The following is a 25823-nucleotide window of genomic DNA, read 5'->3' as shown; positions in this document are numbered from 1 at the left end:
TTCTCCCCTCACAGCTAAATATTAATATATCTACTTCATGGATAAATGTTGAGGGTCCACAAGACCTTCAAATATAGTAGGTAATAAATATCTGTTGAATGAATGAATGAATCAGAGGAATATCCACTAGGCTTCAGAGCTTTCAATTAAGCAGTACTTTCCATCTCTAAATACAGTGCATAAGCTTAATAAAGCTTATGTTGGTAAACTTGGGTCTTCATAGAGAGCCTTCAATGACACAAATGCTAAATTCCTTTTTTTTTTTTTTTTTTTGAGATGGAGTCTCACTCTTGTTTCCGAGGCTGGGGTGCAGTGGCACGATCTTGGCTCACTGCAACCTCCGCCTCCCGGGCTCAAGCGATTCTCCTGCCTCAGCCTCCCCAGTTGCTGGCATTACAGGTGCATGCCCAGCTAATTTTTGTATTTTTAGTAGAGATGGGGTTTCACCATGTTGGTCAGACTGGTCTCGAACTCCTGACCTCAGGTGAATCGCCTGCCTCGGCCTCCCAAAGTGCTGGGATTACAGGCATGAGCCACTGTGCCCAGCCCAAATACTAAATTTCATTGCGCAAAAATTTACTTTTTGAAACAAGTTCATGTTTTTGTACTTTGTAGCCTTCTAGGACCCAACAACTAAATTGTAGTGAAAATGGGGTTTGTAGCCTTCTAGGACCCAACAACTAAATTATAGTGAAAATGGGGTTTTGATAAGGAGTTTTTTTTTTTTAACTAAATTGTCTTCTTAAGAACATTTTATTTGGAAAATAAATATAAATTTGGAAAGTACATATGAAATAATGATCAAAAAGTAGATGATAATTTGTGACTGTAAGAGTGAGCCTGGAGCTGGGAATTTGTCAGGCTGTTGAACACTCCAGGCAGATAAACCTAATGTGGAAGCCCCTCTTCATGCCCTCCGCAAGGACAGATTCCCCACACCCACTTTCCACACCCCAATTCCTTTGTCTGGGAACAAATGCCAGTGATAGCTATGTTGACTCTTCTTCCACTTGGGTAGTGTATAGAGTGTTTTTAAACTTTGGTGTCAGTGCAGTGTGCAACAAACCCTTTAACGCTTAATTCTCCCACAGCTACCAAGTGATTAAAGTACCCAAGTTCATCTGAAAATTGTCGATCATTAGCATTTCACTTTTTGTCTGAAGACTGAGAGTGTGTTTTAAAAGCAATGTTGCATTTCCTTTTCCACAGAATGCCTGAGGTTCATTTTACGTGAAGAACTACAGACTCCTTCCAAGTTTTATTCTCTTAAAGCTTTGTAATAAGACAAGGAAGAAAGAAAGAGAGAAACAGAGAAAAAGTGGGAGAAGGAAGGAAGAAAGGGAAGGAGGGAGGGAGGGAGGAAGGAAGGAAGCAAGGAAATAAGAAACAAAAGAACAAGGTAGAGGTAGGTATCTCTTGCCTCATTTCCCAGGCCTTAGTTTTTAAAGAATAGGAAGAATGTTGCTATTGGTTTCAAAAGCTGATCTGCTCTGTATAGATTTGCCACTGCACTATTTGCTATGTAAGCCTGTCAAAGATTTGTCTTTGTTTTGTTTTGTTTTGTTTTTTTCTAACCTTAAACTTACCTGGTAAGGTGAAGTGAGGTCTTTCCAGTTGGAAGGCATTAGCTACAGGTCGCGGCGGGGGGAGAGGAGGTCTGCTGCTCATGAGTGGCTCTTGTGAATTATTTTCTGGATCAGCACCAGGAATGAACACATACAAGTCATCATACTGGTCCTCAGAACTCTCACTGCCAACCTCTAGTGGGCTGTGTTTGGTCTCCATGCCTGATCCATTCTGTTTTCCTTCCCCTTCCATTTCATTTGCCTCAGCTCCATCTGCACTCTGCCCGTATGTCTTCCTGCTTTCATGATGAAATGCTGGGTTCTGTGTGGCTGTTTATGATGAAGATTGCATGATTTCATTCAAACACATCATCTGAAGGCATTTCATATTTTGTAAAATTGTACAGAAATAGTAGTACTGCTAATAAAACTTTTATGACCTGATATAGTGAAAAGCTGTCAAATGTGTAACTTTTAGTGAACAGTCATTTATTTCTGGGTTTTTAAAATACTTACCAAATGAACAGTCAAAGCTCCATTATGTCTTGCTATCTGTGTATATGACACACTCATGCAGATAACGATATTCTGATTCTTTAGAGTTATTGTTTGAACAAATTCATATATTTGATAGCATCCTTGCATTTTTATTAGAAAACAATATAACTGACCCAATAAAACAATAAATGATGGAAAACGTAAAGAAAAAAGACACAAACCTTTACTTGCTTGTAAATAATAAATAGAAATGAATCTATGACTCTTATTTAGTTATTTTAATATATATTGATCTTTACAGATAACTATAATAATTTTATAATTCCTTATAGTAAATCATTTACAGATACTGTATTAACTTTGGAGCTATTACTTGGGAAAAGTTAATTTTTTTTGGTGAAAAAGGCATGTAAATCACCAACAGTAGGTAAATCTTTCTGAGGATCAGTTCTTTACCTATAAATGCATTCTACCCAGAAATTTAACCAAATGATCCAAATTCCCTCTACTCTGACAACCATACCATTATTTGTTTTTATATTATATACAGTAAATGCTCTTTAAACACCCAGGAAGAAAGCAGAAAAAAAGAAATTATAATGCAATGACTTTAAATCTTCAGAAAAAACTTTTATTAAATTTTCTTTATAAAAATATTCTCTAAATAAAGGATTCAAAAAATTTAAAACAGTCTTTTGGAATTTCTAAACAGACTTTGGAACCTCTGTAACAGACCTTTGAATATGTGAATTGTTTTCCTTGTCAAGGCAAGAAATTGCTGTATTAAAATGTTGCTAAGCTAAAATATAGCTTAAAATCCCAAACAGCACAATGTAGAGAAGAAAGCCTTCTTTAAAATGAAGAATTACACTGTAGAATGTAGAAAAATCATGCCCATGATGGTAGCCCATATTATTATATGGAATTTTCTTTTTTTTGTTTTTCTATTCTTTCATGTGAGAAAGAAGAAAGATACAGTTTCCAGTACTAGAACTAAACCAAGATTCTTTAATTACCAGCCTGGGCAGAGTGGATAGTTATTTTTTTTTTGTACAATCTATCTGCACAGATCTCATTCATTTTTCTATCCTTAACACAAAACACTAAGCCTGAAATAAAGTAGTCTCTAGAAATGCTGATGGAGTAGATGATGGAATGGATGGAAAAAATTATTGCTCAGGCTAGCAAAGGAACTTTATTATTTCTGTATGGGCAAATCAGTCATCAACTCAGAATTACATTCACGCTATAGGAAATTATTCTTAGCAACACTTCTGCTTATATATTCAGTGTTTCTTAATACTGAATAAGCAACAGAATCTGAATGGTACTTGTCATCAAATATGCCCAAACTTGGGTTTCAGCCCCGGAAAGTCAGATTTAATGAGTTGGTGTGTTTTAGCATGCTTTGTTGTAATGGTAATATCAATGGAAATCCACTGAGCTAGGGTTCTGTGCTTCACCCTCTCACTCATGAAAGAGACTGGCTTGAGCCCAGTCACACACAGTTTCATATACAAGAGAGTTTATAGTTTCAAACTGCAAAAGTGAAATTTTTCTTTATAAAGAATTGAAATAATGTTTTATTATTACAGTCAATTCTTCTGAAAATTAAACGTCATGATAAATATATGGTCATTTTCAATCATGGCCTTTATAATCACTTTTATTATAATTTAAATGATAAGATGTATAACTTTAAAGCTTGGTGCATTAATCCATTAATTTAATATTTAGCATTTTTTGTGTCCTGCAATAACTTGAAGAGTTTACTAATTTTGCCAAAGTATGATAGTGAAGGCATTTATTTGTATTTAACTTTATTTGATTTGCAGGTCCCCATCATTTGAAAAACTTGTGGTCAATAATGTTTCATTGGGCATAGACTATGTTCTGTTACAGGTACTGGGGATACAATCAAAACAGTGAATAAAAAGCCCTACTCCCTTTGAGCATGTGATTTAGAAACAGAATACAGGCAATAAACAACAACCAGATAAATAATATATCATATTAAATGTTGATAAGTGCAATGAAGAAAAGGAGCAGGTAAAGTGAAATGAAGAGTAGGGTGTCATAAAACGAAGAAAGAAGTGATGAAGCAAGTATTGAGCATATAAGGAGAAAGTGTACAGAAGGAATAGAAAGTGAAAATGCTCTGAGGCAGGCACATTATTGGTTTGTGAACGAGTAAGAGAATGGTGAGAGATGGGAACACAAAGATTAGGGCCTTGTAGGGGATGAGAAAGGTTATGAGTACAATGGGGAGATATTGGAGGATTTGGAGCATAAAAGTGTTTAGTCCTTCATGAAAGGTGTTTAGTCCTTTCATGAAGTGTAGAATATCAGAGGCAGCAAATGTGGAAGTTGCTACTGAAGGCGTTCTATACATTATTTAGCAGCAGTCCTTCTATCTCTACCCAATAAATACCAGTAGCAATCCTCCCTCCTGAGTCATAACAATAGAAAAATTTCCGTTCATTGCCAAGCTTGCAATGTAGGAAGTGACAATGACCCTCCAGTTCTCCACTGTGTTATTGCAGTAAACAAGGGGAGAACTGATGACGGTGTGGACTAGGATAATGAAAGGGGAGAGAAATGGCTGAATGCTGGGAATGTTTTGAAAGCAGAGTCAACAGTATTGTAAGACTGATTGCATATGGGGTAGGAGAGAAAGTAAAAATGCCAAGGATGACTTTCAAGGATTTTTTAACTGACTTGAACAAAGGAGGGAAGGAGTTTTCACTTACTGAGATGGGGAAGTCAGCAGGTGGAGAGGTTTGGCAATGGCCGGAATCCAAACTTTCAAAAATGTTGGATGTGAGATTCCTACCAAACATGCTGGTGAAGCTGTTGAGCTGTATGCCAATAAAACCTGGCATAATGGGTGGAGTTTACGTACACATATAAACGCGTATATATACACGTTTATATATACATATATATGTGTATATATACACGTTTATATATACATATATATGTGTATATATATACATTTATATATACATATATATGTGTATATATATACATTTATATACACATATACGTTTATATACATGTAGGAACATCCTGAATTATTCTTCAGACATTAGAATGTAGAATCACAGATATTAGAGCCAGGGAGGACCTTAGAGAGTATTCTAGTTCAATATTCTCATTTCATAACTGAGAAAACTAAGGTCTGCAAATAATGTGGTTATGAGTTTTTAAAAAACTTTAAAAATGTAGTTGTCAAATAGTCCACATAGTCATAACAGAGTTATTTGTGTATTCCCTCTGGGTAGGAAAAATCAGTATTTGATTTTTAAAACTTGAACTTATTAAAAGTATTTAAATTAGGAATATGATGTAGTAGTGTCTCTATTACAAATTAAAAGCCAATCAGTTAATTAAATACCGTGCCACATTCTCTTCAGTCTTGCTTTTTCAGTTACATCTTCCATAAGTCACATATATATGTGATATATATATGAATGTCATATATATATATAACATAGAAAAACTTACAAGGAATATATGTGGAAAATGAGGCAATATCCTCTTCATAATCATTTTCTTGCTCATTATTTATGTCAATTTCTTGGATCTGAAAAAAATGTAATTTTTAATAATATGCATTAATCTTAATAAATATGCACTGGATGCCTGTGCAAATAAGAAATAGTTTTTGTTTTTATTTAAATACTTTATTATATTACAGATCTTGGATAATATATTTGTGCCATCTATAAATGCTCAATGGCACATAGTACTAAAAGTATAACGAGGGAAATAGTACATTTATAATAAACAATGAATTGCTTTAAAAATAAAACCTATTGAAATAGCTTTAAGATGCAAAGGAGGCAATAATCATTAAGTTTAAGTGTAATAAAGAAGTTCCGAATAAAATTGAACACAACTATTTCTCTTGAAAACTATGAGCTTTTCTTCCTTTTGAACATTTCTATATCTTTTACAGTTCAAAAGATATTCTTAATTACAATTACTGTAATACAGTGAAAGACAATGAAATTATAAAGTGGTTTATTCTCCATCTTTACAAAAAAGAAATAAATCCAGTAAGGGTACTTCTCTTTATTTGTCTTTCTGAAAACAGTTCCACTATATGTACTTCAAAGGCAGAATTAACTGAGAAATGACAGAAACCTCTTATCTCCAGAATTGCTAGTCTTTGTTTATAATCTCTAAAGAGACATGGAGTCTACAGTTGTGGTGCATACTGGTGCTCAGAGAGAAAGCTAATACTAGTGATGGTTCTATTTGTGCAAAAGCATGTAGGGAAAGGGATGGAGATTGACTGGATTTCACATAGGACGTGTTTTGTTACCATGAACTCCAAGGGATTATTCAAATGACTTACGTTTCTGTTCTTAAAAAATTAATCGAAATAATTTAGGCCATTTGTTCTGCATTTGAAATGTCCCTTCAAAAATTAGAAGCATCCATATTAAAGCATTTTGAAATTTATAGTAGCTTTGATATGCAAAGGTATTTCACCTGCATTTTGACTTCGTCAATTAAGTTTATCACCCACTTTGGCCAAAGAGAGCCCAATGGAACTCATTAATTTTTTTTAAACACTAATGCCATCCAGAGAAGCAAAAAAGTCCCTAATTTCCCACGGAATTTTGAAAATAAAATATTTTCAGTATTTTTTACTGAGCCTGATGCAATAACTCATTTTATATTTCAATTATATTTTCCCTTTGATGGACTCCACTAAATTCTAATATGAAAAATTGTGTAGTTTTAGTAGGAGGTTTGACATTTTGATTGATATTTGTATGCTTTGGTATTAAAATCATTGTTTAATATAGCTAATCTTTGTTTCCAATTAGCTTCACCTATATAATTCATAAGGTAGGTCAAAAATATATTTTAAAAATCCATAGTACTCCCAAAACCATTTCAAGGATTTTTTTTTACTAATTTATTAGTAGCAATGGTTTACAAAGATTTTGAGAATTATGCAAAAATTCCTATATATTATTCACAAGCTTGGGCATTATGAGCTCAAAATCACTGTGAATTAATAAACTGACATTAGGCAAGTATGTGGCTGGATGTGTATGTACTGAGGTTGAAACCTAATGGAATTGTTTTTGTGTCATAACTGAAGCCATATGACATTTGTACAAAAAGCCAAATACCCTGAACCCAATAATGTCTCAAAAGAATCTGCCTCTAAATTAAGAAAAAAGTCTAGGTTGATTTGAAAACTTTCATAAATATGTATAATTGATATTCTATATAATCAGACTATGCCGGGAGTAATTGTTTTCTCCAGAATAAAATGCTTTGTAGAAATATTTATGCTAAAAAACCAATGCTTCTTACTTAGGTTCCCTACACTTACAATCATATTTATTTTGAAAAACATGCCAGATCTAATAATATATTAATTATTCTTCAATAAAATCAATGATGGCTTCAAAGATGAGTCTGAAGACATTCTGACATCTAATCACTTTAATCCTTGGCTGTGTGATGGAGTAGACAGAACATAGACTTTGGAGTCAATTTAAGTACAAATCGCAGCTCTATCATATATTAGCTGTGTGACATTAGGCCAGACACTTAACTCTAAGCCTCAATATTATATCCTGCAAAATGTGGATAGTAATATCTATGTCATCAGTTTGATGGGAGAATTAAATCAGAATAATGTAAGCAAGACACATATCACATCTACCACATAGTAACTGCTCAATAAATGTAATCTGCATATTTGATCTTCCTTCATCTAAGATATACGCCTACTTTTAAGCAAGCATGTTTCTTTTATTCATTCATTTGTCAAATATTTTTTTAGGCCTACTATCTGCTAAATACTCTGTTAACTATTGGGGAAAGTAAATTGAAAATAAAAAAAGATATATTTCCCATTTTAAAAATAATCACATTTTTATTGGAAGAGGAAGATAAATAAAAAATTATTAGAATACAATATTTTATTTATTTCACAACAACAAACTCAGTCCTTAGAGGTGAAATAGAGAATTAAGAAATAGATGATCAGAGCAGGCCAGGCATGGTGGATTACCTGAGGTCAGGAGTTCAAGACCAGCCTGGCCAACATGGTGAAACCTTGTCTCTACTAAAAATACAAAAATTAATTGGGCATGGTGGCACACCCGTGTAATCCCAGCTACTCGGGAGGCTGAGGCAGGAGAATTGCTTGAGCCCAGGAGGCAGAGGTTGCAGTGAGCCGAGATCGCACCACTGCACTCCAGCCTGGCCGACAGAGTGAGACTCTGTCTCAAAAAAAAAAAAAAAAAAAGAAAGAAAAGAAATAGATGATCAGAGCAAAAGTTTTATTCATTTGCTTTTGGGTTTGGAGATTGGATTAAAAAATTATCTTGACACAAACATTGATTCCCACTTCTCTAAATGAAAGATTAAGATTAAATGACAGAATCTATTAGTTGAACATGCTTAATGTAATATTTCAACCCACAGATAGTCCTTGTAGCACAGAATGTTTAATGTAATAAATTAAAATCATTCATTATCAAAGATAAATTAAAAAGAGAATATCTTGTTGACTGAGGTATATGAAGTTCCACATGGCTTTGACATCTGGTCCTGTACAAATTGATCATAATATTCTGATTTTGAGGAAGTGAATAAAAACAATCTTCACATGGCAGTTGGTTTCCAAATCATTTTATGAGATTCTGAAGATACTGTAATTGCCCCAACTCTTGCACAACTTTCCACAGTGTTGGTTATGAGTGATTTTTACCAGCTTTTATAAAGCACATTGCAGCCCATGGGATAAGAATATGAAGACAAATATATGTTTGAAGAGTGACAAGTTGACCTTGTAACATTCTATGTATTACCCCAAATAAATGTATTAGGCTGAAGAATTAGAGATAATATTTGAATAGAAAAATATATATTATTCTTACTAAATATTAAAAGTAATGATCAATGTTATACTAAAACCATAAATAACAGAAAACACATTCTCAAAAACAAAACTTGAAGGGCACATTATAGGAGAGTAATGTCTTAGTTCTAATTACATCTTTTAATGTTTTTCCTTAGGCTATCTATGGATATGACCTAAAAGCACATTCATATAATTTCCCATGAAAGTTTCTTTTTATATTACAGGAATTGAAATGCTGAGTGCAAAATTAAGGAGGAACTCCATCCACAGTTGAGAGAGGAATGAAAAGGAATAAAATAGAAATAAAGCTGTTAAACTCAAGGAAAATAAAAGTAGAAATTTTCTTTGTATGGGTTAAAATTTCATTAGAATAACCTGAGTATATATACACTATTTTTCAGACAGGATCTTATTATAGAAAACTAAAGTTATGAAAAGATACTGTGATCAGGTGAACAAAGTCTCATTCAGCACAACAGGAAATGCAATTTTCTAATTGTGGTTTGATCCCCTGCTTTGTAGAAATGGAGAAAGAAGCAGTAGGCATATTGTGACCTTGTCTCTCAATCTTAGGAAGGCAGAATTGAAAATGGTTAGCTTTCAAAATGTCGATGGAGGGTTGGCTTCTGTGACTGGCACATCTCTCATTCTGACCTGGGCTCACCCCAGGCTTCTCTCTCCCTCTGAGGCCACATTCCAGCTGACCTCTGGTGGTGGTGACCCATAGGACCCCTGGTCCCAGTGCTGAAAGCTCTTGGCCTTAATCTTTGCCCATGATTCAGCTTTAACTACAGTTATGAATATCAGGCTTGAGGACCTGTCCTTTTAAAAGATATTCTAGCCCTATTTTAATACTCTTTGTTTCAAGCCCACCATAGTTGTGGCTGTATCTGTGAAGTGTCAGCACCTTTATTGGGCCAAATGCCTCTGACCATCTCTGTCACTAAAATGGAATGATAAAATTAAAATCCAGTTCTTTGTTAAGACTGTAACTATAAATGTAAAAGATAACTACCTTCATTTAAAATGATGGAACTCCAAGTCTGAAAATAACCTGTAGATAACAACTTGTTTATTCTATTTTTCATACACTGATATAATATTAAAACAATGTATCACACTAAAACTTGTAATAATTTGAATATTTTTCCAGGAAAAAGTTGTTTTTAAATGTAGTCTATGGTCTGCACTGGCCAACTATCTTTATAAATTTGCTTTTCCTGGGTTTCATCTTTGTCCCTCCTTTCTTTTTACAGAATGCACTCTCCCTGTATCCATTCTTATCCACAGTGGATAAGAGTCTTCTTATCCACAGTGGATAAGAGTCATCTTATCCACTCTGCTGCCCTTAATTTATATCTCTAACCTTATTATTCGTGGGCATGTCTTTAGCTCCTGGTTTTTCTGAGGTCTAGATTCTAGGATTCAGAAAAGGATATTAGAAGAAAACAGTTATGGAAGCAAAGGGAAAAACCAGAAGGGAGATATGTCAGAAAAATCAGGAGAGAGGGTTTTAAGTAAATCACAAATGTTAACTGCATCACCAAGTGTGAAAAAGAAAAGTCCTGAAAATAGTTAATCAGGTCTTCCAGTCCAAGTCACCGGTGACCCTGATGACGGAATTTACAATGGAATTGTGTGAATTCATACTGGATTGATGAAGCTTAAAAAAGTTAAACGAGGGTGATGAATCCAATGCATCATGTATAGAGTTTCTTTTCAGGAGCCATAATGTGAAGAGGGGGTATAGGACAATTTTGCTTCAGATTTGATTTTTCAAAAATGAATAAAAAATTTTGGAGAGTGCTTCATTACAGGCAAGGGCTATGGAGATGGAAGGTGATAATATCCGGAGGTCACATGCACAAAACACTATACCAGGAAATACAGGATACCCACATATGAAGGTTTCATGATCCCCAACTTCCAATATTTTATAATTAGTGGAGAAGACAAACAATATAGATTAGGCAAAATGAAACATACATTTAAAATATGCATATGCTTGCAAAATACTATAAGATAGAAACATGCAATCATTTCCACTGAGTGGGTGGGATAGACAATTTCACAGAATAGATGATATTAAATCTGAGTCTTAAAATATGTTTAGTTTTAATCTGCAAAGAAAAGGATGAAATATTAGTGGCCAATGGGGGACCATGAACAAAACAGCAAGAATACTTCGTGGATGGTTTTAGTTGGTTTGGTTAGGTTGCATGGAAGGATATATTTGAGTGTGAAGATATGTTGGTGCATTAAGGTTTTATTTTATAAAGTTCAAATGACTTTGGTGTATGTAATTGTTTCTTAAGAAGTGGAAAGTAGCATGTTCCTGCCCGTATTTTAGAAAAATAATTCTAGTAACAGTGGGTAAGAGGGAGAAGGGCTATATTGATAGTCAAAGCAAAGGGTAATGAGGATTAGTGGAAGAAAATATTTACTGGAGAACGCAAATATAAGAAATATCCAGGAGAGAGTATGAATACAATTTTTCACAGCTTTGATACCAAAGGCTGGAGGAAAGGGGTCAAACATGGCATGTAAGTTTCTGCTCAGCTCACTGTCTGGTAACCAGTACTACTGTTTACAACCGTCTTTTCCAGGACACTCCTCCAAAGAACTTTTGTTATTTAGAGATAAAGACACTGATTAAAATCACATTCTCTATGCAATTTGATGAGAAGTTTGAGGTCAATTTAATCTACATCTTAAGTCTTTTTGCATTGCTTTCTGGAATATTTGAAATTAAATTTGGAGTGGGGATGTAACTATAAAATGGTGACTCTTTCAATTTCTTTATGAAGTCATGGTATTTACCAACTTGGAAGGCAGAAGGTAGTTAGTTGTATGATGACCAAGTAAACTATTAATTTGATCAGTAAGAATTAAATTGCAGAATAACAAAGCACAAAGTCAAAATTAAGTCAAAAAGATACCAAAAAAAGCATAGATAGAAGAAACTGAATTAGAAACTATAAATTATATTTATTCAAATATTGCTATATTCCTTTATAAAAATTAAAAAAAAATTTAAATAAGCCTGACATGGAATCAAACTAATTAACTGGGTATCAGACACTCCTAAACAATACACTAAAATCAAACAAAAGCCACATAGTTATGTCTACCATTTATAAATGAAGTTGGATGGTGAGAAGATAGGAAAAAGAAGGGGTTTAGCAAAAAAGAAAACAAGAAAGATAGAAAAATGTCAGAGATAGTCAGAAAGATGACATAATTACATAAGTCAAAGGTTGAAGCTAAAAGACAGAATCATCCTGAATTTGCCTTCCTTGATTTCAGAATGGTATTCAGAACTCAGATAAAACACCTTGAATAAGATATTAAGAATGAATTTCTGGTGTAGATAACTTTACCAAAACATGCAAAAACTGAGCCCTGGGAAGTTCTTAGTATGTACTTCAGACATGCCATCTAACATATTTAGGCATGACAACACCAATGCTGCTAAATTAGTCGAAAATACCTTGTAAATGTTTCCTGTGTGTATAATACTATAATACTAGGCAAGTTTCCAGGGGTATACAAGAGATGTGAAATACTCCCAGGATGCTGAATATTTAGCTGGGAAAATCAAAGTGACAACCACGAAGAAATTATAGTCCTTTAATTTTGACTAAATTTGACTCATTTGACTAAATAGTGCAATAGAGAGTAAACTTGTAATAATTCTACTTGGAATAATTAGGCCTGAGTTTAGAAGGATGAGTAGAATCTAAGAGATAATTTCTGAATCTGGTTCCAATAGCTAATGCATGTTTATTTATCTAACAGATGAACAGACAGTACATGAGTTGGTGGAGGAGGGAACAATGTGGGTTTTCTTGGTAAGGAGAATGGAGCAAGCAAAAGCAAAGTTGAGCAGGCCAAATGCAAATGGCAAAGAGCAAAGTTACCCAATCAAAGAAGCAGGTGGATTTTGGGAGAAGATGTACATTTTGATAGGAAGAGTGAAGTCAACAATTTTTACTATACTCTAGTTGTGGAGTATTAGACGTATCTCAATTATGATAATGATGATAATCATAACTGATATTGCTATTAAATATCCCATTTAAACATCTTTAGGTTGTATAGGTTAAGAGTTTGAGATTAGGGATATTGTCAGACTTGGATTCAATTCTTACTCTTTGCCTTATTAATTACATGAACTGAAGGACATCCTTCTCTCTTGGCCTCTCTGGATGTGAAAATGACTATAAATGTACCTTATCTCGCAGGGTTTTTGTGAAAATTAAATAAGACCTATCAAGTGCTTAGCACAGAGCTTTGTACATAGAAAGCACTCGAAAATTATCTCTATTATCTGCCTTAAAATTGTCATTTTGTTAAAAAATAATTTTTATGTTGCCCTATTTTTTAATATGACCAAATTGTGTTTATGTAAACATTTATATTCAATTATAATGTTGAGTGAAGATCAGATGTGTTCAAATTGGAATATAAAGATTAAAAATAAAGACCTCCAAATCTTCAAAAGATTAAAAAAAAAAGACCTCCTCCTTTTCATAGCTTACTATGATTTAAAAAAAATCCCTATTTTCAGGTGCAAGAAATCACACCTGACAGATGTGATGATGGGTCAATAGTGGACCATTTGAACTAGCAGAAATTAAGGAGGGCTATAAATGGAAATTCTCCTGGGGCCACCATTCCTATAGACTATGATATGTAAGGTACTCTAAGAGCTGAATGTCAGCAGGGTTGGGGACAGAAGACTCTCAGATGATTCTACAAGGGGTTTAATTCCCAAATGGCTTATATTTGATTTTATAATGTTGATAGTATAACAAGAACTTCTTTAGGCTAACATTAAAACTAGCTGGCCTTCTCCCAGCATAAAATGATGTAAGAGAGGACCAGTGCTGACTCAGAAGGGTGTTTCATTCCAGGAGCACCAAGAGTAGGGGAAAAGAAGTTGGCTATGGATGAGATACAGAGTATATAAGAGAATAGCGAATAATTGATTAAGGAACTTGGCTCAATACACGCATCTATAATTGCTGCATTCAGAACCTAACTCAGGTTTTCTATTCCTATAACAACGGGGTGTACCAGACAGTAGCAAAAAACTTTGCTTTTGAGCATTCTAAAATCTTGAAATCAGTTTTAGTTTCAAAATCATGTTAATAAAAGTCTATAGAGGAAATACAAAGTAACACTATGTCCACAGTACAAATCATCTTGCTGCTTTGAATACCTCAATATAATTGTTCAAAAAGTTGCTTTAATTTGGAAAAAAACTACATAGAAACTAAATAATGAATGAATTTACATGTTTCCAGGTTGGCCGATTGAAGTTAGTGAAGAGGAACCCAGGTTTACATTTATAAAACTAAGAGGCAATTTTTTTTTTGTTCTTTCTTCCAAGTCTTTGATAATTTGATTACGGGTCAAAGAAAACCAAATGGTAAAACAAACAAACAAACAAAAACAAGCTGAGTAATAAAAGACTAGAATTGTCATCACCACAAGTTGTTGGACATTGCATTTATCTAAACACAGAGGAGCAAGCAACTTCTGAAATCCAAGCTAGAAGCAAACATATAATACTACTTGAACACCTAGCAATTTCCCACACAGATTATACTCTTTTGTTGTTAGATAAGTGTTATTTGATAAATGAAACAAAAGACCTTTTAAGTTTCTATTATTACTATCAGAAAATAAGTGTTATTTGACAAATTAAACAGAGTCTTAAAGTTTATATTGTTGCAAATCTATTTCCAGTAGGTGTTCATATGGCTGGAATAATCCCTCCCTTCCAAGTACAGAATTAAGAGAGCTGATTTTTTATTGACCTAAGTGTTTAAAACATAAAAGACCTAAAAATGGAAAATGTGAATTGTAAATTCAGTGAAAACATGGTGGGAAAATAAATAAAATTTTTAGCCTGAAGCCTTCAACTTGAGGGCAGGTAACATCCAGTGCAGGTTGTTCCTGTGGAGTAAGTCAAGATAGATAAAAGTATACAAATGTACCTTCATAAGGGTATTCAATATTATATTTGATACAATGCAACACACCATAGTACCCTAAGTATTTATTTTCCTTTTACAATTTTACATTTAAATTATGAAATTTAACTTGTAAGAATGCACGTATCATTAAGCAGAGAAGTATCTCATTAAAAAAAATAAAACTAGGAGACATACATACATATCCTTAATGAATAATTTTCCTTATTAAAAACCATCATATTCATCTCTTCTCAGTTTGTCAGATTCCATTCATATCAGTTATCAGAAGGCCTTTATGTTTCACTGAACTTCGATGAGTTTATCAGCAGGAGGTACACACTTAGATCTTACCTAAATACGACCTATTAAAAATTATTTCTAGACAAGAAATACATTTCATGAACCCAAACCAGCGAAAATCTGTAGTAGAATAAATGTGATAAGTTGATAAAAAATGAACCTCTTAAAATATAAATTTGCAGTGTATTTAAGATGAAATAAAATGGAAAACTTTTCTGGTAGAAGAAACAATATTGTTATTAAAGAAACATACTTCCCCCTACATCGGGACGTAAGATCAAAATAGAAGGGAATCAATAAAACTAATAAGCTCACGTTGGAAGGTAAACTTCCTTTTCTTCATCCCAGAAATCCAAAAGTTTTTAGCTTATAATAATGAAATAAATTTTATTTTGTGAGGCCCTACCCAAGGCGCGAAGGGTGTTGCTATTCATATTCTATCAGTACTGCACAATGAGCCTCATCTGACTTCATTCTGCCCCTGAGAATTGCATACCTCCTTGTTGTGAAGTGATAGGTTAGCATTTAAAACTTCAAGTGATTTATTAGGTAGATTTTCAGTCACTTGTGAAAATAATTTCTAATCTTCATAGACATTGCCTAAAAGAAATCAGGACTAGTCAAATCGAAATCAGGGAGTGCCTGATATTTATTTTAATTTAGAAGCAACTCCTGTGAATGCCTTAAGCAAACTTTGAAGAAATTTGTCTACTACAGTATACCTTCAGCTTTAGCTTTACATACCTTTGGGGGAATTTTCCTTGTTCCAAATGTAGAAGGCTATTCATTTCCAGAAGGTAAGGTGGAGGCATTTGATGGAAGGATGATTTCATAGTAAGATATGTGTAAGTTTAAAACAATTGCTTTAAATTAAAAACAAAATTCCTAAGAGAGGATTTCATGCTATTTAGTTTGTTTGAAAGTGCTTCTGAAACTGTTTAAGGTAAAGTTGCACATATAAACATAATATTGAAACACTGGGTTATCTAGTTTCTTATCATACTCTACTAACATTCTGTTTAGATATTTGAACAATTTTACATTGTTATGAATCATGTAATTAAAACAGTAAAGTAAGGATTCAGTTACTTTTTCTGGAATTTGCATTTATTGACTAAGTGAATGAATAACGTGAACTAAGTGATAAACTAAGTGAATGAATAAAAAAGTAATTATTATGCCCTGTATTTGTAGACATTTTGGTTTTATAATGATTTGTTTCTCACTAAAAAGTTGCCAGGTGTGGTGGCTCATGCCTGTAATTCCAGGCCTTTGGGAGGCCAAAGTGGATGGATCACCTGAGGTCAGGAGTTCGAGACCAGCCTGGCCAACATGGTGAAACCCCGTCTCTACTAAAAATACAAAAATTAGCTGGGCGTGGTGGCGGCTGCTTGTAATCTCAGCTACTTGGGAGGCTGAGGCAGGAGAGTTGCTGGAACCCAGGAGGCGGAAGCTGCAGTGAGCCCAGATGGCGCCATTGCACTCCAGCCTGGCTGACAAAAGCGAAACTCCGTCTCAAAAAAAAAAAAAAAAAAAAAAAAAGAAATTAATCAAACTAAAGCAATGTCAACTCTGTTCAGGCAAAGCTCAATCTCTTGAGAACTGCAGCACTGGTAAAAGGACTTCAATTGTTTTGTTTGTTTCTTTGTTTGCTTGTTTGTTTGTTTTTGAGATGGAGTTTCACTCTGTCGCCCAGGCTGGAGTGCAGTGGCTGGATCTCTGCTCACTGCAAGCTCTGCCTCCCAGGTTCACGCCATTCTCCTGCCTCAGCCTCCCGAGTAGCTGGGACTACAGGCGCCCGCCACCACACCTGGCTAATTTTTTGTATTTTTAGTAGAGACGGGTTTCACCGTGTTAGCCAGGATGGTCTAGATATCCTGACTTCGTGATCTGCCCGCCTTAGCCTCCCAAAGTGCTGGGATTACAGGCGTGAGCCACCGCACCCGGCCACAGACTTCAATTTTTAACTTACTTATTCAAAAACATTTACTCAGAATCTTCTCAATATCAGAGAGTAGGTTAGGCAAATGAGAATATAAGGAAGGATAAGTTAATTTTCTCTTAGAAAACACAGACGTGCACATCCATATGTATAATTTATATGATATACATAATAATAATATAAAAACAATAACTTACATAACATTTACTATTTACTAGTCACCGATCTAAGTTCTGTATTTACGTTAACATTTAATTTTAAAACAATTTTATGAGGTAGGTTTACTATTTTTAATCCTCATTTAATGAATGGAAAAAAAGGCACAATGGGGTTAAATAACTTGTCCAAGGTTATACAGCTAGTATCTTTTAGTGGAGTGGCCAAACAATAAGGAAAATAAGTAAGCAAGCATTTACAAGGAGGAATGTGGCAAGTCACCTAACAATTACTATAAATCAAGAATCATGTTCATAAGAGAGACAGCTGACAACATTTTGCAAGAATGTGCAAGCCTCAGGGTGGCAGCATTTGAGACATCTTTGAAAGACAATAAAATATTCAAAAGCAGGAGTAGAGGCAGAGGTAGGGCATCTGGGCAGTCAAAGCAACATAATTAAAATAATCAAAATGTGGACGTGGGAGAGTATAGGCCATGCTCAGTTGGGAAACAAGTTGGCCAGATTGACTAGAGGGTAGGGGCAATAGATATCTGCCTACGGGGCACGGGGAAACCCCAGTTGTATAGTTCTTTCCTCACCACTTTCCAACACTCAAGTCAGGCAGCAGGAGCCAGGATGTCTGTCAAAGCTGCCTATGGAGCACACATGGGGATAAGTACCGTATTGACTGTTATCTGAATTATGAAAAACAACAGAAGGCCTACTCTCAATCCCCAAAGAAGAGATGGGCAACACAGCAATCCTGGCATTTGAAAGCACAAGTAAGACATTATAAAACCATGTCATATGGATGCCAACAGAGGAGTGCTGATGAAGGTACTGGGGCCAGGGGCCAGAGAAAACAAGTGAACTTCAGGAAACATGACTTCAGGCTTCCCTGTTCGTTTTTCTCCGCTGAACTTGCTTGCACAAGAGCAATGTGTTTTTTGAGAAACAGGAGACAGCTACATTTTGACATCTGGCTTGGATACAAATATGGTAAAAGTATCTTAGAAATGTTTCTTTTGTTCTGAGAAATAAAAAATGGGGTGAATGGAGATATGTTATAACCCAAGAATGTTGCTTTAGGCCCAGTCTTTCAAAAAAAAATGTTGTAAGCTGAAAATGTTACAAGTAAGAAAATATAAGTTTCACAGTAATATAGTTTGATAACTTAATGGGCTGTTTCTCCTTGGTAGGACAGAACTAAAATGTGCCTGGCTATTCCTTCTAAACCTACCTAATGCAATATACCCAATTACCTTTTACTATACTCATATCACAAATGGGATAACAGATAAATGATTTGTTCATGGTCACTAGATGAAGTTGAGTTTGTTGTAATTACAATTTTATTTACAACTCCTTTCTAAGATATATGTGATATGCAGCTAGCAGCAGTACTCTCTGTTTTGCTGTTAAATGAGAGATGCAGATTCATGATGTAAGATCTTGATTACAGTTCTGTTTATTTATAAAACAATTCATGTTTTTCAAAGGAGTTTCACCTATATCGTGATCCTCATATGAATCCAGCAAGGCAGGCACTGGCCTTCATCCTACAGATGAAGACATTAAGATGAAGAGATGTTGGTTTGTCTACAGTTTGCAGTATATAAAGCAGTGATTCGAATCTAAGATAATTTAGGGCATTGGGATTCATATGTCTCTAATCTAAGTCCACATCTCTTTGTACTACAACATGGTGCAATCTTTCCCTGTCAAAACCATCTGCACTGTGGGCAGATGACACATAAGAGACATAAAAGATAATAGATATTGGGAAATGAAACTTCTTACTCAATGAAGGAATCATATTTGACTACAGTTTAAAGTTCTTCTACTCTATAAATGAAAATGAAAGTTTAAAAATTTATGTTGGTGGTAAAAGCGTATTTGAACTTCATATCCTCTAGCTTTGACTAATAGTGTTATATTCTACAGAGTTTGAATAATGGAGAAAATTATGGAATTAATTCAACAAAATTTAGTAATCATTTAAAATCGTGTGATACAGTTCAGGATGAAGGATGACCACTATGACTTCAAGGACATTAAAATATGATTCTGAATATTCCTGATCAATAGAAATATAGAAAATTCTTTATTTCACTGTCTTTATTTACAGCAGTTGAATTTTCTAGAACATGTTACCCTTTTCAGAGGAGAAACATTTTTTATCAGGCAGAATTTAGCTATTTTCTGATAGATGTACTAAAAAGGGAAAAGTAAAATTCCACATATTATTTTTACATTTGTCTACGTTTTGTGACAGAAAAGTTAAAACTCATTTTAATTTGTGGCTTCAGATTACCTTGTTTCCCTGGCCCCCTATTAACATAGCAAATTTCATATCCTTTCTTTCTTATTTTCTGAATTTTTAGCCAACATTTCAAAAATGGCCAAAGAACTTAAACTTTTAGCACTGATTTGTCTCTTGAACCTAATACCCAGTTGCTATTTGACAAACGTTTGTAATCAGTATAACTCCTCTAGCACAAAGCCTACTGATGCTCATTTGCTAAAACAGAGTTGTTGATCTGTGCTTGTTTCTTCTAATTTGTTTTACCTGGTCAACAAATCTGTCCAGATATGCATTTTCTTTTTTTTTCAGGTACCTAACACATTGTGATCTAGATGTCAGGCATTCTATTTTAGGGATTTTATATATATATAAAATATATATATTTTAGATATATATATTTACCATTAAGATAGTATTCTTTTTCTGACTTGCTCACTAGCTCAATGCTTCCTTTCTTTTTTTTTACTTTAAAAAAAATAAATACAGGCCACAGAAAGATGTTCTTTTACATAACAAGTTGACAAATCTTCATTGCCATCCACACTGTAGATTGATGAGACACATGTGGCATGATTCCGGTTACCCCTATGTTATACTTTTGTGAATCAGAACTGCACTAGCTAAACAAGTGTGGGCCAGGTTTACTAAAGATAAAATTATAGTAAGGGCCAGCAAATTAAATAGATCATATCTTAGGAAAGATTGTCTGTCATGAAGGTGAGAAAAAAATGGAATTAAAAATTATGAAATCCTATCCAGAACTATCTAATTGTTTGTGAATGGGTAAAGAAAGCCATTTCACATTTAACATCCATGCCTTGTGTCTTAAAACCCCCCATATAAGAAAACATGTAAGGTTTCCAATCACTTAAGTTTTCTGTTCATACTTTACACCATCCTGGAAAGAATAATCTAGATTGTGGTGTTTTAGGAGATTGATACCAAAGACAATTTTAAGATGAGGAACAGCATCAGATAGTGTAGTGGTTCTTTGCCCTGAATGCACATTAAATTTATGTGGGGAGCTTTTATAAACTACCTATTCCCAAGCCCCACTCAAAACCAATTAAGTTAGAATCTCTAGAGGTGGGACCCAGTCAGTGGCATTTATTAATAGCTCTGCTGGGAATTCTACTGTGCATCCATGAGGGAGAAACATGAGAACGGAGATTAAAAACAAATACTTAAGGTCAGATATCCTAAATTCAAAGTGGCTCCTGATGACTGATGATGAACAAGTTATTTAATCTTTCTCAGAACTAGTTTTCATCTGTTTCTTTGGGTTGTTTCAAGGATTAGATGAACTAATCCTAGTTCTTGGCATAGATTAGATATCATTAGTATTATACAATGGGGGAAAAGCCATTTCGTGTGCAGGTAAAGTGTAGTAGTGTATGCTAATCTCTGAAACTGCATTGTAGTTCTTGTGCCCCAATACCTGATGGCATTCCAGATTTCCATTATTATATTCTCAATTAAAACTTAAACTTTTTCTTTATACGCAATATTGTGCCTTTTTGAAGAAATACAACAGTGTGGTTGAGAGAATGAATTCTGGAGCCAGCGGCCAAGTTTAATTCCTGACAGTGCAATTGGTTAATTCTGTGACATTGTGCAAACACTTAAATTATCTGTCCCTCAGTTTGCTTATCTGTAAAATGGGGTATTAACAGTACCTGCCTCAAAAGAAAAAGAATGTTGTCATGAGTGAAGGCATTAATATATATAAAGCACTTAATATATTCCTTGCTCATTGTAAATGCTCAATAAATATTTTCTATCATAATGCAAATAATAATAATGGTGTTAGCGAACTCATTTACTGATGTTTCAACCAATGATGTCTATTTTCCATGAATGAAAACAATCTAACAATGTGCTAACCAGTTCTTTCCATCCTTCTTAGCTGTTCTCCCACACTGTGTCCACTAGAACCAACTGTGAAGTATAAAGTTTTCAAGGGCAAGGTTTACATCTCTCTTTTCTGCTAGTTCACAGAACTTTTGGAATTAATGATTCATATCCATAATCACTTCTTAAAAATGGATTGAAAAATCATGTCCTATTGATGGTTAACAAGTAGCATCTTCTTTGTTCATGCATTTATTTTATAATTTTTAATCATTTATCATATGCTTATACATGATCACAGATTGATGTTGATAACAGAAAAAAAATTAAGAGAATTCATAGATTATTGTCATGTTGCAATTCTTATACAAAAGCCTCTTTTTAAGACTTCAATAGAAATATTCTTGATAACATTTTAAGTATAGAGAAGTTTTCTTTTCCCCAGAGAGCATTGAACATCTATTTTAGCATTTAATATTATTCTTTTGGCTTCTTCTATAATCAAAATTTAAGATTTTTTAAATGCCGTACCACAGAAACATTGTGTAATTCATGACTTTTCTAATTTTTTTATTCCCACTCTAGCTATTAGGTAGTGTTTTATCAGAGCCAAAATGATGTCTATGTAGGAGATCACATATTAGTGTCAAGGATCTGCTGAATATTACACGTAGCATTCAATATAAGGTATTTACAACTAAAGCAGTGGAGGTACTTGTCACAGGGATTCATATAATGTATCTCATACCTGACAAAAGGCACATAATAATCTTTTATTGCTTTCTGTGCTGTGAGGGCTTTAATTTTTCTAAAGCCACACAAGGTATTTTCTCATGATTTTTCCTTGACCCTTAATGTGCCAAAAGATATTTGGGAGTAACAACTCTCATACTTTCTGAAATAAATGCTATTATGAGCTACTAAAACCACCTTAAGGCAAAGCAGGCAACTTATTAACTATGACTTTATGAGGCTTCACAGATTACATCTTGTGGAAGGCAAATAAAATCCTTACATCTGGCACTGAGTTTTTCATAATACTTCACAGCTGCCATCCAAAAATTCTCTCTGCCGAAGATCCTAGCAATGGCTGATCGATGAAAAAATAAATAAAATGCAGAAGAAAAGTGGTTATAGAAGTTATATTTTCGACGTGATTGGAAATGCAGATGTCAGGAGTCTCAATGACATTCTTTCTTTGTCATGTGCAAATTGTGCTATGTATGGCAGAGAATGTCATGAACCCCTCATTTACCTGATGCCTCAGAGTCTAGCCTGAGAGCCAGCATTTATGCTGGTGAATTTATAGTCCTAGATATTATAGGTTGTATCTATTCACGCATACATTCGTTCATTCAACAAATAAATTGGGCACCTACTATGTGCCAGGCAATGCTCTGGGTAATAAGGATATAGCAGTATACAAAATATGATAAAGTTCCTGCCTCTGTGGTAATTCATTCTAGTGGAGGGCAGATAGATGATAAACAAATATATAATAGGCCAGGTGATTATAGTTGCTGTGGAAAAAAAAAGGAATAGGCAGTGCCAGACTGGGGTTGTCATTTTACATAGCTCAAATAGGTTATATATACATATATGTATATGTATATAGATGTATACACATATATGTGTGTATATATATGTATACACATATATGTGTGTATATATATGTATACACATATATGTGTGTATATATATGTATACACATATAAATATATGTATACATACATATATACACACATATATGTATATACATATATGAACATGAAATATATTTAAATATGAAATAGGCACATATATATACAGAAGTAAATATATATATGCATGTGAAATATATATTTACATATTTATATCTGTGTGTATGCATATGTATATTTCCCATGCCCTCTACTTCTCCTTCAACATGCTCTTCCAGAGCCTTGCTACTTCCCACCAATAGCAAATATTTATGTTCTCTCTCCTTGAGAAAGGGTGGACCTTTGTGATCACCTTGACTAAAAAAAAGGGCACAAGTGCCTCAATATGACTTCTGCAACTAGGTCACAGAAATGATACAATTTTGCCTGGTCTCCCACTCTCTGAATGTTCACCCTTAGAACCCAGCCACCATGCTGTGAGGTAGTCCAGGAAACAGGTACAGCCTCACCACATGGAGAGAAATAGAGTCCCTGGTTCACAGTCCCAGCTGACTTCAGCCCAGACCTCCAATTGCCAGACATGGGAATAATCCATTTTTAAAGTGTAATCCTCCAGTTCTCTTTTGAGCTGCCCTAACTGAAGTCAGCTGGAGCAAAGATGAGCCTCCCCTGCTAAGTCCTGCTCAAATTGCATGATTATGAGTAAAAATCACTGTCATGGTTTTAATCCACTGAGTTTTAGGATGGCTTTTTACACAACAATATATAGCCTGGGCAATACATACAACTAGGTGTAACTGGTTTGGTTAAACCTCTACTTAGTGTATTCCTTCCAATATTCAGGATGAGATGACAAATAAACGACTTGAAATTAACTTGGGTGTCTTGAAAAAGGGACCACTGTGCTGCCAACCTTAGCTACTAAGAACACTAGCAGGCTGGGCACGGTAGCTCACACCTGTAATCCCAGTACTTTGGGAGGCCGAGGTGGGCGGATCACTTGAGGCCAGGAGTTTGAGACCAGTGTGGCCCCCATCTCTACATAAAATACCAAAATTAGCTGGGCATGGTGGCACATGCCTATAATCCCAGCTACTTGGGAAGCTGGACACGAGAATCACTTGAACCTAGGAGGCAGAGGTTGCAGGTAGCCAAGACTGCACCATTGCACTCTAGTATGGTCCATTTTACTAGAGTTACCTGCTTTGATGGCTCTGTTAGGTTGAATCCTGACAGATGATCTGAATAGTTTCCCTGAATTTGAGTTCTCTGTCCAGGTTTGTCCAGTGAGACACTGATTCTGAGGCTGAAAGCTGTGGATTGAAGCTCTGTGAGTTATAGGTGTATATCTTGAGCAAGTCATTTTACCTTTAAAAATCTTTTTGTATATGAGTAGGTATATATATATGTGCGTGTGTGTGTGTGTATTTGTATTAATATTGTCTACCATAAAAAGTTGTGAGGCTTAATAATAGTAATAATAATGATTACTAATATTTTGGAGTGCATACTATGTAGTAGGCACTGCACTATGTGCTTTTCACACATTTTTTTTCTTCAAAACTACACACTTTCTTTTGTACTATTGTTACCTCTTTTTTTTTTCCACAAAGGAAGAAACTGACTTACAAAGAGATTAAGTAACTTGCCCAAGATCAAACACGAAATATTGGAATGGGATTTAAAAACGAAGCCTTTCTGCTAGCAGAGGCAGGTCTCATAACCACTATGTGTCACATCCAATAAGATCATATGTGTGAAAGAGGTAAAGTGCTGAAAACATGGAAACAGACAAGACAGCAGGATAAGATGGTACATATAGGAGGAGCAGTCGTGTTACAGGAAATGAAATGAGAATTTGGAAATGTTGGGTGCTGCAGGCACTGCCAGTTCTATGTTTATATGGCATGAAGCCAAAAACATGGAGGTGTTGCGAGACAGGCTGCCGCAATGCAGTCTTCTTGCTCTGAAGAGTAGGGCTTCAGAGATGGGTTGGAGAACAAAGAATGAAGCACAGTGTTCCTATCTTGGTTTTACCACACTGTATGAATTACTTAAGTAACATTGTTAAGCTTCCAAATTCTGTTTCCTTGGCTTTGGGCTGGTATCAGCCTGTGGCACCCTATCACCTAGACTGATTTCATGATGAATGCTGCCCAATTTTTTTTGTCTCTGCTGGCTCCTATTTTACCCCTGCAGGTCCTGGCTTCTGAGGCAATCTAGCCACAATTCTCTGTTTATGATTTTTAACTCTGTATTGTCTGCCTCAACCTCATTGGAGGCTCATGATGATCATCTGTGGTTGACTGAGCCCTTCACTCTGATTTTTAATTTTTTTCATTGTTATGGTTTCTTGAAACCTGCTCTGTTATCTGCACCTCTATATTATCTGTGCCAGGCTGGAGTGCAGTGGCACGATCTCGGCTCATTGCAACCTCCGCCTCCCAGGTTCAGGCAATTCTCCTGCCTCAGTCTCCCAAGCAGCTGGGACTACAGGCGTGTGCCACCACGCCCAGCTAATTTTTGTATTCTTAGTAGAGACTGGGTTTCACCATGTTGGCCAAGATGGTCTGGATCTCTTGACCTCGTGATCCGCCCATCTCGGCCTCCCAAAGCACTGGGATTACAGTCGTGAGCCACCGCGCCCAGCCCAGGTGTCTTTAATTTTTAAGAGAGGAA

General features: G+C 34.9%; 1 protein-coding gene across 2 annotated transcripts in view; it reads right to left on the bottom strand.

Moving 5' to 3' along the window:
• The window catches only part of BANK1 (B cell scaffold protein with ankyrin repeats 1), a 293848-nt gene that overhangs the window by 50458 nt on the left and 217567 nt on the right, over positions 1–25823 (bottom strand). For both annotated transcript variants that reach the window (XM_003829949.5, XM_034958947.3), the window contains 2 exons: positions 5571–5649; positions 1587–1895 (listed from right to left, as the gene is read on the bottom strand). In XM_003829949.5, the coding sequence (XP_003829997.2) occupies positions 1587–1895; positions 5571–5649 (388 nt within the window). The remainder of the gene's footprint in view (positions 1–1586; positions 1896–5570; positions 5650–25823) is intronic.

Source organism: Pan paniscus, chromosome 3, assembly GCF_029289425.2.
Source record: "Pan paniscus chromosome 3, NHGRI_mPanPan1-v2.0_pri, whole genome shotgun sequence".
In the NCBI taxonomy this organism is placed as follows: domain Eukaryota; kingdom Metazoa; phylum Chordata; class Mammalia; order Primates; family Hominidae; genus Pan; species Pan paniscus.
This window is presented reverse-complemented; position numbering and strand designations above follow the sequence as displayed.